This window comes from Lactuca virosa, chromosome 8, assembly GCF_052849685.1.
Source record: "Lactuca virosa cultivar CGN04683 chromosome 8, Lactuca_virosa_CGN04683_v6, whole genome shotgun sequence".
Classification (NCBI taxonomy): Eukaryota; Viridiplantae; Streptophyta; class Magnoliopsida; order Asterales; family Asteraceae; genus Lactuca; species Lactuca virosa.
This window is the reverse complement of record NC_136433.1, coordinates 197,976,056-197,992,555: the sequence shown is the minus strand read 5'-3', so window position 1 is coordinate 197,992,555 and position 16,500 is coordinate 197,976,056. Positions and strand designations below refer to the sequence as shown.

Here is a 16,500-nt window from a genome sequence, read left to right as displayed (position 1 = left end):
CATGAACTCTCTTTCAATAGGAGTAAGAGGTGTAGCATCAGCATCAGGAGTTCCATTTTGAACTTTAGACTCTGGACTATTAAGTCGATCAGATGACTCCTCCTCAGGTGGAGCAGAGGACTCCCCCTCAGATGGAGCATAGGACTCCCCCTCAACCGTTGGAGGTCTGTAGACAACTTCTTCATCTTCGTCTTCAGAAACAATCTTCGAACCAGAAGAGGATCCATTTGAGCCATCTGAAGACACATTTAAGGATTTAAAAAGTGATGTGTAATCAAATAACCAGTCAGGACCCACTCGAGCATCTGTTTCATTCTCCTCCAACCAGCACACGTCATAGGATTCGACAATCCGCTTAGTCTTCTTGTTGTAAACCCTATATGCGGTGTGCGCACCATACCCTATAAAGTAACAATCATCGGCTTTGGCGTTGAATTTAGGGTTGGATTCCAAGTGAAGAAGGGTGCAAGGGCAGCCAAATACACGGAAATGGCTGACTGAAGGCTTGTGTCCATAGAGAATCTCGTACGGTGTCTTCATCTGAGCTTTGTTGATTAGGACACGATTATGCACATAGCAAGCAGTGTTAATCGCCTCGGCCCAGAAGAAAACAGGTAATTTGGAATCACAAAGCATTGTCCTTGCGGTGTCTTTTAAAGTTCTATTTCTCCTTTCAGCAACACCATTTTGTTGAGGCGTGTGAGCAGAGCTGTATTGTCGCACGATCCCCTTTTCTACGCAAAAATGGTCAAGAACCGCATTCTTGAACTCAGTTCCATTGTCAGTACGAAGCGCCTTCACCTGGTTGTTGGTTTGATTCTCAATCATCACAATGAACTTCTTTATCAGATTAGCAACCCCAGCTTTGTTGGATAAGAAGAAGACCCATGTAAAACGAGAGAAATCATCGATCACAACTAGACAGTATGAGCTTCTGTTGATGCTCAGGACGTTGACCGGACCAAATAAGTCCATCTGCAATAATTGGAGCACCTGACTGCTTGAGTTAACTTGCTTAGGCAGGTGTGGTTTTCTATGATGTTTTCCTTGGGCACAGGACACACACTTCTCAAATGTAATAAAGTCTCTGACAGGTAAGCCTCGGACCATCTCATTCTTAGCAAGGCAATTCAGGTTTTTCGCGTTAGCATGACCGAGTCATCGGTGCCACATCATTGCATTTTGTTCGGAGACTTTTGAAAATAGGCAAGTGACTTGTTTAGGTATGTTACTGTTCATGTCAATAATGTAAGCATTCCCATCCCGCTTAGATTTGACAAGAATCCACTCTTCCGGGATGACAATGCCTGGCTTGAGAATCATGCATTCTTTATCGGTAAAATGGGTAGAATAGCCTTTATCGCAAATTTGGGAAACACTCAACAAGCTATGCTTTAACTCGGGAGCAAAGTTGACATTTTCAAAGCTTAGCACTCCATTTGTAACAGTTCCTCTCTAAGTGATCTTGCCACCATCTCCACCCGCAAAGGAAACATACCCTCCATTAAAACATTGAATGTCGCTCAATTGGGAGATGTCTCCTGTCATATGCCGGGAGCAGCCGCTGTCGACGTACCAAGGACGGATGACATTCCTCCGCAACTGTCCCTGCAAAATGAGCGGGATCATTTAGATTTGGGAACCCAGGTCATCACTGTCCTGGGTTTCCTTTTCGCTTTCTCTGATTTATCTTTTAATGATTTCAAATTAGGATCCTCATTCCTAATCACTTCAGAGGATGGAGATGATGGATTGGAAATTGATTTGGGCATCCAATGATATTTAGGTTTTACAACATTCTCAGGTGGTTTTGAAATAGGTTTCTTATGAGTTTGCACTGAGCCTCTGGATGTTCTACCAGAAGTGATTGAAGATCCAGAATTGCTTTTTGATGAAACCGATCTTGGCGGAGCCTTGTTCGGTTTTGGCAAACTATTTTGAGCTTTGTTAGTAAAAACCTTTTTATTCTTTTGAAAAACAGCCCTTTTTCTGCTTCGATCATCTTTCCGATCATCATTTCGAGAACGAGTTCTTGAGGATTTTCTAATTAAAGACCTTCCTCGAGATTCGTTCTCTCCTCTTGGTGACATATAGTTCACAAAGATCCTATTTTGACAATTCCTAGCTATATGACCACCAACACCACAATTAAAACAAATTTGTTTATTATTTGAACTTGTACTGCATTTCTCAGATTTATTTTCTTGACAGACACTCTTACTCTTCTCAGAAGAACATGCATGAGAAATAGGTTGTGAGATAACTGAGGGTGCCTCAGATGGTGTAACTTGTGGAATTGATGGATTTTCATGAGAATCACAAGCATCAGAATTACCAAACAATTCATCAAACATATCAAAGAAATTAAGTTCAACAGTAGCAGAAGTAGAAACATCACACGAAACATTATCAGTCTTAACATCAGAAACACAAACATTTTCATTTGAAACAGAAATATCAGAATTAGAAACAGATTCTCCAGCTTCGTGCTTTGCCTGATCTAATGGTTGATCTGCAGGGGAAGTAGAAATGTTAGTACTTTCAACATTAATAAATCTGCCTGAAACGAAACCAGACGGCTTGCCATAAACCATAAATGATTCGTTGGCAATCTCATCCTTGGATAGGGGTTGATACTGATATGTATGATTATAAGGAGGAGGTACACTATCATGTCCTAAACCCTTTTGTTGGTTTCGTTTAAACTGCATGCAGTGATCAATCATGTTGGCAACTACCTCGCTTGATCCATCAAATTTTCTAAAATCAAAATTTGCAGTTTCAAATTGTCTTTTTAATGTATCAAGCTCGGTAATTAACTCATCATTTTTTCTTTTAACATAATCATAAAGCTCACATTTTTCACTGTATTCTGTTTGAATTCTCTTAAAGTCCTTTATTTTTGTCTCTAACTGGGCCTTAAGGGGTTTCTGTCCTTTCCTAAGCTGATAGCCCTCATATCTAAGGTCCTCTATTTCTCTACGTAATAATTGAATTTCATCATGAAGAAGTTTAACATATTCATTACAAGCCTGAGAACAAGACGGTAGATTTACCTCACTTTTCCTGGGCTCGGAAGTAGAAGACACCATCAGAGCAAACTGCAGCTCCATCATTTCTGCTTCGGGATCAGCTGCATCATTCTTCAAGGAAGCATCATCAATCTGAGCTAGGTGAGCATTTTCTGGCCCTGAGATATTCAAAGCCTGAATCTGGTCCTCCCAGTCAAAAGACTGAGCGACCATAGCAGTCTCACCATTAACTGCAGCACCTGCACGGTTGCTTCCCACTGCAACCATCGTCCTGTTGTTCATTCTACGATCTGGCTTTGGACACTCACGAGCAAAATGACCCGGCTCATGGAAGTTGAAACATCGCAGCATGCCCTTGTTGAATCCCACCTTCTTATCAGCATTCATGCCCCAATTGTTCTTCCCTATCTTTTTAGCAAACTGCTTGGCCCTGAAAACAGCCATAGCAATCTGCCATGTAATATCCATCTCTTCCACGTCTTCAGGATGAATCTGATCCAGGTCAGCAAAGGACGGCTGAGGTGGAAGCTCTCCAGCTACAAAAGCATTGTAGCAGTTAACAAGCCCAGTGGCTAGATCCAGATTTTCATCAGTGTCTTTCGTGTTTGAGGAAGAGGCTACAACTAGCACATTTGGATGGGGAACAGCTTGTGGAGTGACAAATGGCTGGCTTTAAGAGTGAGGAATGGATGATGTAGCAGCAAAGGTTTGAATCTGAGGTTGTTGAGCAGCAAACACATGACCTGAGGAAGTCATGATTGATGAGAGAGCATTGTTGGATGAGATTCCAAGATTTTCAGTAGAGTACGAGTTCACATGGTTAATTTCTCTCTGTTTGTCATCAATATCACAAGCTTTGATGATCGCCATAATTTCAGCAAGAGTGAGGCGATTTAGATCCTTGGTCTTCTTAATCACAGCAACATTCATATCCTATGATCTAGGAAGAGCATTCAGAAGCTTCTTTTTAATCTCTGACTTGGTCAAGAAAATCCCAGATATATTCATGTCAGTGGTGAAAGTTGTGAACCGCTGCAATTGAGCCTCAAGAGTCTCTCCTGGAATGTAGTTGAACATGTTGAATTTTTGTCGCAACATGTCCTGACGACTCTCCTTCATATCTTCATTGCCCTCATATACCTCAATTAGGGCTTCCCACAAATCTTTAGCTGAAGTGTACTCTCGGAAACCTTGAGCAATATCAGGAGATAATGCCATGGTTAGAGTGGCTAAAGCCCTTTCCTGCTCTTCAACTTTCTCAAATTCCTCATCTGTGTAGTTTTCAACAGCCTTGTTAATCACTTGTCCTCCAACTGTCATAGTGATTCTAACAGGGCCTCTAAGAATGCTTCTCCAGACTTTAAAATCCTTCATTTTTAATGTATTTTTCAATCCTGTATTCCACTCAGGAAAACCATCTGCAGACATTAATCTTGGAATACGCGTAGTAGTGCCCATGACAGTATCAAGTTCGTGAAAATGATTTTGACTTTGAGATTCCATTTGAAATTAAAGCAAATTAAAGTCACAAAAGAGTTTACGGTTGATGATGATGACATTACGACCGTAAACTGTCTTTACGGTTGAAGAGTTTACGACCATAAACTTGGTTTACGGTTGAAGCGTTTACAACCGTAAACTATGTTTACGGTTGAGGTGTTTACGGTTGAGGTGTTTACGGTTTGTACGTTTACAGTTTAAGCGTTTACGGTTAATGAAGCTTAGTTTACGGTTGTTGAAGATTCATAGTTTACGGTTGTTCAAGATCTTGAGTTTACAACCGTAAACAGGGTTTACGGTTGGCAGTAAACTCCCAGAAGGTCTTCAAAAACACGTTTTTGCAGTAGATTCAGTTCCTTTAACCATGAAAACACTAAAACCAATCTCAAACGATAAGAATATCAGTTTAAGCAGCCCAAATCTCGATTGAATGAAGCTTTGACACTGGTTTCTGCTCTGATACCAATTGTAAGGTCCTGAAAAGGATCTTTACCAATGATCAAGCAACAAACAATCACAGAAGAAGAAAAGAAATCGAGCTTGCACACATTTGTATTCAGAAAAACGCCAGGTACAACTCGATGGAATGATCTGTAAACTCTATGGCATCAACAACCACACATAGACCTACACCTCCACTATATATACTAAACTGGACCGCAAACTGGGTTTACGGCCGTAAACGTGTTTACAGCCGTAAACTCACTTCCTGACCGTAAACACATGAACAACTCACAAAAATGCATTAACGACTCATACTGAACCAATACAATGAAAGTCTAGACCAAACCATTAACTGGACCCTTCAGTTTATCTCGTTTATTGACAGTATCATTTTTGATAGTCCACTCGTAATACCTGTCAATGGGTTTTTAGAGTACACCATGTGAACACATCGTTCACAACACCTACAGGTTGCGAGCCTGCTACTGTTCCACTAGACTGTCTAGAATAGTCCGTGGTTGTCATCCATACTCTGCTAGATGACGAGGTCATCGCTTGGGTCATCGTTTGGCTCATCGTTTTGGCTCATCGTTTTGGCTCATCGCTTTGGCTCATCGCTTAGGTCATCGCTTCGCACCATATTTTATCACTCATATATCATCGCTCATCATTCATCTCATCTTTCATCGCTCATCATTTATCTCATCTTTCATCGCTCATCATTTATCTCACCTCTAATCTACCCATGTTTTACCCAACACATTTTGTAGATATAAAATACATATACAGTTTAGATCATTTAAAACATGTATAAAACGTTTCATCCAGTATAGACAACAAGTATTCAGACAGTATACACACATAGCACGTAATTTATATAAAATACTTCATATCTATGTGTAAGATGAAAGTATCTATGCACTCACCTGATAAGGTGGTGACTCGGTACTCGGACAGCGCTTCGTTACTCTTAAAACAATTTTCCTTTGACAAAACCTAGTATCATTACCACTAGAGTTTAGTCTAATATTCACCAAGACTAATTAATAGTCTAGCTATTATTACTATTATATAAGTGTTAAACAATACTCTTCACCCACTATGTACAGACAGGGGCCAGACATGGAACACCGGAGGGCAGGATCATTTTGGCATATAGCACTTCTGAATCCAGTAACCCAAGCGACCCTCCAAACCAGATTCCCCGTACCGCGAGTGGTTAAAAAGATATTATAACGACACTTATATAACCCATAATAATAGCCCAAATAATTATTATAAGGTCCTAATAAGATTACCTATATTCAAATAAAAGTTATATTAAATATAGTGTAGGCGTAGCTCACTTACAGCGGGTTTTTATTAAAAATCGGGCTTCGTAGGAGCAGCGTTTCCGAGCCGAAAGCTTTTCTTCTCGGAGCCGTCGGGCGCTCCGTGGCTTCCTTATCGTGCTAAGGAGGTTCCCTAGACTTGGGAGGGGTTTAGGGAGGCTAGAGAGAAGTTAGAGAGAGAAAGAAAGGCTTATGGTGTGAAGAAAATATGAAGAGTTCACCCTTTATTTATAGGGATTTTATAGTAAAGTAGCCCCTAAGTTTCGTCCATATCTTCCACGTACGAGCTCCGTTTTCTACGTTCTTTATATCCACACGTTGGTATTTCGAGTACTACAACTTTCATATAGACCCCGTCGGCTAATTCTTCTTCTATCTCAGATTTACAAAAATTGTATCGTATTTATCGCGCACGAAGAGTAGCGACTAAGCTTTGTCCATATCTTTCGCATACGAGCTCCGTTGCCGACGTTATTTATATCCACGCGTTGGTATTTACGAGTACTACAACTTTCATTTAGACCCCGTTGGCTAATTCTCATTCTATCTCGGATTTACAAAACTGTATCGAATTCGTCGCGCTCGAAAAGTAGAGACTAAGCTTCGTCCATAACTTTCGCATACGAGCTTCGTTTTTGACGTTATTTATATCCACACGTAGGTAAAAATAAAATCTACAACTTTCCTTTTTACTCCGTTGGCTAATTCTCGACCGATCTTAAATTTAACAGTAGGAGGTGATTACACTGTTAAATGTCCGCGTAAAATTCATAACTTTTACATACGGACTCCGTTTTCGTCTGTCTTTTTGTCGTTGAGTTGCTATTAATGAGATCTTCAATTCTCATTTAGGTCGCGTTGGCCAAAAACCTCTCGATCTAAAATTCGAATTCCGGGTTGTGCACTGCTATGCCAAATCTTAGAAAAATCATAACTTCCTCATACGAAGTCAGATTTGAGCGATCTTTTTATGTACACTCTCGGTTTAACGTATACTACAACTTTTGTTTAGATTGCTAAGGCTAAAAAGTCTTCTATCGTAAATTCACTATTTACATCGTGTTGTGTCGTGTCGGTTTTGCCGAAAACTTCGACGAGCCATAACTTCTTCGTTATAACTTAGATTTCGGCGTTCTTTATATGTACGGAACCCTTGTAACATATACTATAAAATGGTTAAGATTAATCCTTCTAAACAATCTTCCATCAAAACTCATTTTTTGATGCTCATTGTCTCTAAATTGACTAGCCTGGATCTACGGGCGTTACATTGGGGTTGTTGATGATCACATGGAATTGAGGACAATTGCTTTTAAAGGGGGGGGGGATGATGCGAATGCGAAAGGTGATTTGAATGAAAAAGGTGTTGGATGCAAAAAGTCTGATGGATACGAACAGAGTGTTGGATGCAAAAGGGGTGTCAGATCCGAAAAGGGTTGCGAGGAGGCATCAGGTTGCGATTGGATGCGACTGGCTACGAACGATCGCAAGCCATCTTAGTCTCTAGTCTTTGGATGCGAACGAGGATGCGAACCATTTCGGAATGCGATTGGCTGTGATGCGTTGCGATTGGATTCGAAATGTCGGAATGCCTCAGAACTACTTGTGACTAGTTGCGATCCCCGGAGTCAATGCAAACAACTTCAAAATGTGATTAGATGCGAACTTCGGAACACTATTTGCGATTCTCGGAATTTTAAGGACTTTTTGTGAGGAGTTTGCGTGGCTATTGATGTCGGATAGAGATGGAAGATTCTAGAGACGCTTTTGTGTTATTTTTAGCCTTTATTTGATAGTTTATTTTTTTATTTATTAGTTTCCTTTTATTTTGTAATCGTGTCTAGGCTATAAATTGCCCTAATGTTAAACATTTTGAGCAATTGATGAATTTTGAATTGAAGAACTTTTGTTCTGTTGAGTTGCGCACTCTCCCCCTTGTCAATTCTAGGACGAGTATTCTAGATTGATTCGAATTCAAATCAATAGGTTTTGATTTGTCTTCACCGATATTCAATCTATAGGTCTAGATTGTTTATCAAATCTATCTTTTCTTGTTTTCTTGTTAATTAAATTATCGTTTTTTTATCGTTTTCTTGTCTTTGTTCTTGATTTTCACTGTGTGAATAAAACCCTAAAAAGAAACCCCTCCGTAATCGTGTCACCTTCTCATTTTGCCTATAAATTGCTGCGATTTTCAACATTTCTCTTCACACTTCTTCGTTAATTCTCTCTAGAACGTTTCTAGCTTTTAGCCCTTTTAATCTCTAGTTCCTGGTTACTTTAGCGAAGCCCTGCGGTGTTAGATAGCCGGTGAATAGAAGCCGAAGGTCAGAGTGCCCGCATAATTCCCAGTTCTCGCTAGATTACTCTGTAAGTTAAGCTACACTTATTTTATTTTAAGTGTAAATTTTAATTTTAGTCATAGTCGTTATTATGAACCTATAATTTAGATTTATTAGTGATTCCAAGCCATTATACTGATGAATCTACTTACGGGAGTGATGTGCTGGATTTAGTAAGGTGTTTAAAGTGGGATTTCCTTACAATATACTCTGTATACCAAACAGACCATACCTCCCATATGATCCTACCTGGTTATTTCTTACTTGATAGATCTTGATGTAGACATTAGGATTATTGAGGAATGTAGGCTATCATTAGACAGTCGCCCAGATTATGAAACTAGACTAAGACTTAGTGCTTTATACGTTTAAGTCATTGAGAAGTGTTAGAGCGACGTGCTGCTCTAACTTCGAGTCACTTACTTTTGTCAGGTGAGTGCGTAGTTACTTTAAAGAGCATAAAATAATAAAATTATTTTTTAAATGTTAATTGCTTTAGTTACACTCTGCACTACTTGTATACATATAATAATACTGCTTATTAGGAACTATGTCAGAATCAGAATTGCCTTTAGATATAGTCTGGGTTAGTTATGGACTTATAAAAGGTACTTAGTTCTAGATAAGTTGGACATTGATTAGGACTCATTCTGAGGTTAGAGTGTGATTTCAGAGAGGAGTGTAGTATTCCTCCTCTTTCTTGGATGACCAGAAATGGTGGGTCCAGATCAGACAACTGGTAGGTATGTTTGAGTCATCGACCATAGTAGATGACAACACTTGACTATTCTAGGTGGTTTAGTGAATTACGTTGCTAGTGTGAATTTATAACCCACAGACGTAGATAAAATATTTATCAATAACTCTGAACATTGGTTGCCTTTACATGACTTACACTAGCCATGGACTCCCCTAACTATGTAGTCAACCAGATACTCAAACTGTTTATTTGGTAGGGTGATTCCCCCAGATAATCGTTGTCTTAGGATTCGTGAGAATCAGTTGGGCTGGGTAGAATGTCTTAAGGATATTCATGTAAGATTTTATATACCTATATTATCTGTCAATGATTGTTTTGCATGAATGATATTATGATTATTTATCATTAAATTATTATGGGCTTGAAAACCCTATGCATCTCACCAGGTTTCACAAACCTGACCCACTCATTTTATGTGCATCACATGTAGTGGATGTAAGGCTGCTGAAGCTTAGTTAGGATATCGAGTGTAATAAAGTGATGCACATATTATATTATTTCAGGACATTTTATTTATTTACGCTTTAATGTATGTTTCGATATGAACAATTACATTGTCAAAATTTAATATAACGAAATAACTTTTGCTATCCCAATATGTTTTATATAACTGAGAGTTTCTGCATCTCAATTTATTAAAGCGTAAAAAACAAGTTTTAATGGGTTTTGAATATTGGAGGATGTCACATCGCTACGCCTCTCGACTTACACCATTTAGAACCTTGCATGTTGGTAACTGGCTCCTTTAATGATATGACAAGGATTAAATTAAATTAGGTTTATTTGTAAACTTTTTAACAGAAAATGCAAAATATAGGGTCTTATATGGAATAAATCCAATTTACTTGTCGGTAACCAACTCCATTAATGAAATAACAAGGAATACGAGAACGTTGAGTTATTTTTTTTTAAATTAGGCCTAAAACTGGAAAAATTCAAAATATAAAGTCTTTTATGAAATAAACCCTCAGATTATAGCAAGTTTATAACGGAAATAAATAATGAATCTTTTGCCATAGCCAAATCACACACGTATTTTAATAGTTTTCTCTAAAGATTTTAAGTTATTTAATTTGATTGATCATCGTTGTGGTCTTGATGATGTTGACAGCAATAAGGGAGGTTTGAGTGGCTCAGAAAGGGCATTTGTGGGCTGGTGGTACCGCATGGAGGCTTATACCGTCGATAGGCGGGCTGAGGCTTTGGCTTTGAAAACGGGTTGAGGAACCCGTGAGTGGTTCTCCAACGACTATTTTTTTTTAGTTTTCTTATTTTCTCTTATAAATATCTTCTTCTACCATTTTAAAACCATACATTTCTTTCTTTCAATTCCATTATATTCTCCTATACTTCATCTACCTTTTTATCTTTCGATTACATTCCATTTTAATCTATTATCTTTACATTCCAATTCAAAATTTATAAATGGATGTCATTCTTAAGGGAGTTGTATCTCGATAATGTTTCGAAATCGAAATAGTGGCGTTGGCTCGAGTATACACTGATACTTTGGAAAATAGCCATATGAGTCTAACATAGATCGTCATATTTCTGTCAATTAACTCTGGATCATTTTAAGCAGCAGTTTAGGGGTTTTGATCGTTTAATACATCAAAGTTTTTCAAAATGAAAAGACATGCAAGGAAAAATGAAAGAGTTTAATGCTATTTTCACCCTTGAAATGAATATCCGTAAGCCCAGAGTCTCCGACGAAAAAGTTTTAAACTCAACAAAACTTTAGAATTTAAGTATTTATTTTAGTTTTCATTTGTCGATTGTAGTATGGGTTTTTAGTTATTTCGTTTATCATTTTAGGGTTTAATTTATGTTATTGTAGTGTAGTTCTAATTTATGTTATTTTAGTGTGTTTTTAATTTATGTTATTGTAACCTGTTTTTAATAAAATGTTATTTTTAATTAAGTTTAATATTTTTTTAAATTAAATTAGTATAAGTTTATTTTAAAGATTAAAAACTTAAGAAAAATATAATGTTTTATTTTATTTTATATTTTCTAATTTAATTAAATAAAAAATAATGATGTAGCATTAAGTTTATTAGGTTGGAAATTATGTTATTTCCATGTGTTAGAAAAAAAAAAAACAAAACTATAGGGACTTGGAAATTGAATTATATTAAAAATAATGATGTAACGCTAGGTTCAACTTTCTAAGACCATATATAAAATTCTAGGAGCATCTATATCTATAAATCTATAATACTAAAGTTGAAGTTGAATAAGATGAGATGTTTAGTTTTTATTTAATAGATAAAATTCAATTATATATACGGAGTATTAACATTTAATTTGAAGATTTATGATTATTTAACTCTAAGAAAAACTTGTTTGATTGCTACCATCATCTAGAGCATATAGATGCAAGTGATGTCCAGCCTAGCTGGGTTGATGTACCGGGTTTTATACCCATGTGGGGCGTGAGGTCGGGAGTTCTATTCCCTTAAAGTACCTTTTGTGGTGCCGTGGGGAATTTTTCCATGGAAATCTCTTATGAAGGCTGGGTTTGCTCTGTACACCATCTAGAAGAAAGACCAATTTTGTAATTCACTCTTTATAATTATCAGAACTCTGAAACGTTGAATTTGAAAGTCAACCTAACATTTTTGCTTCCACACCTCTGCATTGCAAGTAACTCTCCTTATCCTACATGCCACCACCATAAACCAACCACCTTCCTCCGTCGTGAGCCAAAACCAATATGTCAATACTACCCCTACCCTCTCTTCTCCTCCTCCTTTTCCTCCTACCTTTTCACGTAAATTCACAATCCACCACCCAAAATGACCAAAACATCCTTCTCAATATCAAAAGCTTCTGGTCAAATCCACCCTCCATCAACCACTGGAACCAATCCTCCAACCCTTGCAGCTGGCCGGAGATTACATGTTCTGGCACCACCATCACCGGAATCACCCTATCCAATCAGAATATCAACGGAACTGTTCCACCGTTTATTTGTGACATCAAAAACTTAACACACCTTGATCTAAATTACAATGACATCACCGGAAATTTTCCGACAGCCCTCTACAACTGCACCAATCTCCAATACCTTGACCTCTCTCAAAACTACTTTGAAGGAAATCTACCCGGCGACATCTCACAGTTGTCGCCGGAGCTCAGATACCTCAGCCTCTTCGGCAATAACTTCTACGGCGACATTCCGGCAAATATTTCTAGATTATCAAAGCTTCAATCACTTCAATTACACCAGTGTCCTTTCAATGGCACTTTTCCTCAGGAAATCGGTTATTTAGAAGATCTGGAAGAATTAAATTTGTCTTTTAACAAATTTACCCCATCAAGACTACCCCGGAGTTTTATTCAGTTGAAAAAACTTCGATTCTTTTACATGACTGAAACCAACTTGATCGGAGAGATAACCGGAAATTTTTCCGGCATGCCGGCTCTGGAACTGCTGGATTTATCAGTCAATAACCTGAATGGATCAATACCTAGTGATTTGTTCCTGTTAAAGAACTTAACCGAAGTTTATCTTTACTGGAACGATCTAACAGGTGAAATCCCGGATTCGATTCAAGCATTGAACATGCAGGTCATCGATCTTTCTGCAAACAAGCTCACCGGAAAAGTCCCCGGAGGTTTCGGGAATCTAATGCGGTTAACAAACTTGAGTCTCGAGTTAAATCAGTTATCCGGTGAGCTTCCGGCGAGCATCGGTCGCTTGCCTAGCTTGAACGACATTCGAATTTTCACCAACAATTTCTCCGGTGAACTACCACCGGATTTCGGAAGGTACTCTGAGCTGAAGTTATTCGAGGTTGACGAAAACCAGTTCACCGGAAACATACCGGTGAATCTGTGTTACAATGGGAAGCTCAAAGGCTTGGTTGTTTACAGTAACAATCTTTCAGGCGAGATACCAAAATCGCTTGAAACTTGTAGCAGCTTGACGGTTTTTCAAGTTTATGATAACCAATTGTCAGGAAAAATCCCAGATGGGTTATGGAACCTTTCAAGCTTGGAGAAAATGATGATGAGCGGTAATTCATTTTCTGGCGAGTTGCCCCCGGAATTGGCGCCAAAATTATCAATACTCGAAATCAGTAACAACAGATTTTCCGGTGAGATACCTACCGGAGTATCTTCTTGGACAAATATGCGGGTTTTCAAAGGAAGTAATAATCTATTCAAAGGTGGAATTCCTCAAGATTTAACCGCACTTCCAAATTTAGCAACTTTATTGCTCGATGGAAACCAACTCTCCGGCCGACTTCCGGCAACTATTGTTTCCTGGAATTCACTCAACACTTTGAATCTCAGTAGAAACCAACTCTCCGGTCAGATTCCGGCGGGTCTTGGGCTCTTAAAAGTTCTTACAGTACTCGACTTATCAAGTAACAATCTCTCTGGTCAAATACCGGCTCAGCTCGGGCGGCAGCTCGTTTCTCTTGATCTTTCCGGCAATAATCTCGCCGGAAACATTCCGTCTCAGCTCGACAATGGTGCCTTTGAGAGAAGTTTCCAAGGAAACCCCGGTCTTTGTTCAAATAATCCATTACTAGGACTTAATTCATGCAGTTCCCGATCCCAACCCGGACGATCTAGCAAGATTTCCAGTAAGTCGGTGGCAATAATCGGAAGTATTGCAGCAATATTGTTTCTGCTGGCGGTGATAATGACCGGATATGTCATCGTTCTTTATCGCAGAAGAAAACACGGTTTCAATTCAAATTGGAAATTCACTTCTTTTCAGAAATTAACCTTCACGGAATCAACAATTTTGCCTCGTTTGAATGATAACTACATGATCGGTCAAGGTGGTTCCGGGAAGGTGTACAAGATTCCGGTGAACCGTTCTGGCGATGTGGTGGCAGTAAAGAAGATCTCAACCAAAAAGGATTTAGATTTAAGGCTCGAGAAAGAGTTTTTAGCAGAAGTTGAGATTTTAAGCATGATTCGACACTCGAACATCGTGAAATTGATGGGTCACATTTCGAGTGACAACTCAAAGCTTCTTGTGTACGAGTACTTAGAGAACCGGAGTTTGGACCGTTGGCTACACCGAAAGCAGACTCCACCGAGCCGTGGGTTGACCGGTTCGGTGCGTCATATGGTACTTGATTGGCCTAAAAGGTTGAACATAGCACTCGGGGCGGCTCGAGGGTTGGCCTATATGCACCACGATTGTTGTCCCGCAGTTGTTCACCGTGATGTGAAATCAAGCAACGTACTTTTAGACAGTGAATTCAATGCAAAGATTGCGGATTTTGGGTTAGCCAAGATCTTAGAGAAAGGCAGAGAGCTCGCTGCAATGTCAACCGTGGCCGGCTCATTTGGCTACATGGCTCCAGGTAAAGTTCCAGTTAACAATAATATATTCATATTGTTTTTTGAAATACCACTTGCATTCAGTTCAACACTAATGCATTGGATCCACGGTTAAGTACATGGACACGAGTAGTAGTAAGATGAATGACCTTTTGAGTTCGGTTTTCGTTACATATTTGTCTAGTAAGAAGGTGAATATCCATAAGTGATGTCTTATGGCATCAAATTTCTTGTTTAACGACATTTTGATTTACCTTCCCATGTTGGTTGTGAGACCCGGTTATGGGTGCAATCATACCAGCACTAATGCATCATATCTTATTAGAACTCGACAGTTAAACATACTTGAACGACAATAATATTAGGATGATTGACCCTTAGGTAGCCCTTGTGTTTCTTAAACCATACATCTAATAACGTATTTAAATTTGTTACAGAATATGCTCATACAACAAAAGTAAACGAGAAGATAGATGTTTACAGCTTCGGAGTGATATTGTTCGAATTAACAACAGGAAGGGAAGCAAGCAATGGGAACGAGCATTCATCGCTAGCGGAATGGGCTATGCAACATGCTTTAGGAAGTGAACCAATAGAAGATATTTTAGACAAAGATATTATGGAGCCCATGTACATGAATGACATGAGTAGTGTGTTCAAACTCGGTCTATGGTGCACTAGTAGATTGCCAACAAATAGACCCACCATGAAGGAAGTGAGCAAGATGCTACTCCAGTACACTCCGGCTATTGTGGTTGGGACCCAGAAGAACAATCATGATGTAGTCGATCATCTTCCCTTACTCAAGCTTGAAACTGTCTAAAAATGGTGATTTTCGACTGTATATAAATAGATGTGTGATTTCTATTGAAAAATCAAGTTTTGAAATCACATACATGTTGCTGTTAAAAAACGGTTTCGAGTTCATACAATTCTTAAGTGTTATGTGAAATTAGTTTCTAGTTAGTTATGATCGTTCAGGCTTGAGTACTTTATATGATACTAAAAATATATGTATACTATTCATTATGACATTCAACCAAAAAAGTTGAACAATGAGTTTGACATTTATTGAATTGAGAATGAGACATGTTAATGAGTTATAAATTATAAGTTTTGTCCCATTATTTCGACATGTTCTCTTATTTGTGCAAAAGACATGAACGTTATTTTCATTCATATATAGTTTAAACCACAAGGAACAACGCGTAGTAACTTAGATAGTTGTACTAAATCATCATGTTTCGACAAATCACAGACCAACCGCATTCTTTTGTCAAAATTTTATAATAAGTATTGTTATTTTCTGATTATTACTGAGATGTTTTACTAAAGGGCTGTTTCGCAGCTTATGAATGATTCACATCTAAATGATTCAGAAAAACTGAATGAAAACTATCAGAAAAATTGAATGAAAACTATGTTATTCGGTTAGACCTTTAAATGGTTATGTTGAAAATTGAAAATGTCATTTGAACCTTTGATCTATTTTGTCTTGAATGAAATGTGTATTTTTTGATAAAATATTTGAATCAATTCGCTGAATAATTATAAAAAATACAATGCATCATATATATATATATATATATATATATATATATATATATATATATATATATATATATATATATATATATATATATATATATATATATATATATATATATTCAAACCAGAACAAATATAAGATTGAGAACGCAAGAAAAAACTTGGACCACTTTTTTTTTTTAAAATACAAATGCTAAAATAAATGCTTTAATTAAATCAAGATGGGTAAATAA

At 37.9% G+C, this 16,500-nt stretch overlaps 1 protein-coding gene across 1 annotated transcript; it reads left to right on the top strand.

The window, feature by feature from the left end:
* The first annotated feature begins 11,926 nt into the window (after positions 1–11,926).
* Positions 11,927–15,795, top strand: LOC145129987 (uncharacterized). Its single transcript, XM_079064824.1, has 2 exons — positions 11,927–14,742; positions 15,157–15,795. Exons 1-2 carry the CDS (start codon positions 12,126–12,128, stop codon positions 15,540–15,542), a joined length of 3,003 nt encoding a protein of 1,000 aa, XP_078920950.1. The 5' UTR covers positions 11,927–12,125; the 3' UTR covers positions 15,543–15,795.
* The last annotated feature ends 705 nt before the right edge of the window (positions 15,796–16,500 follow it).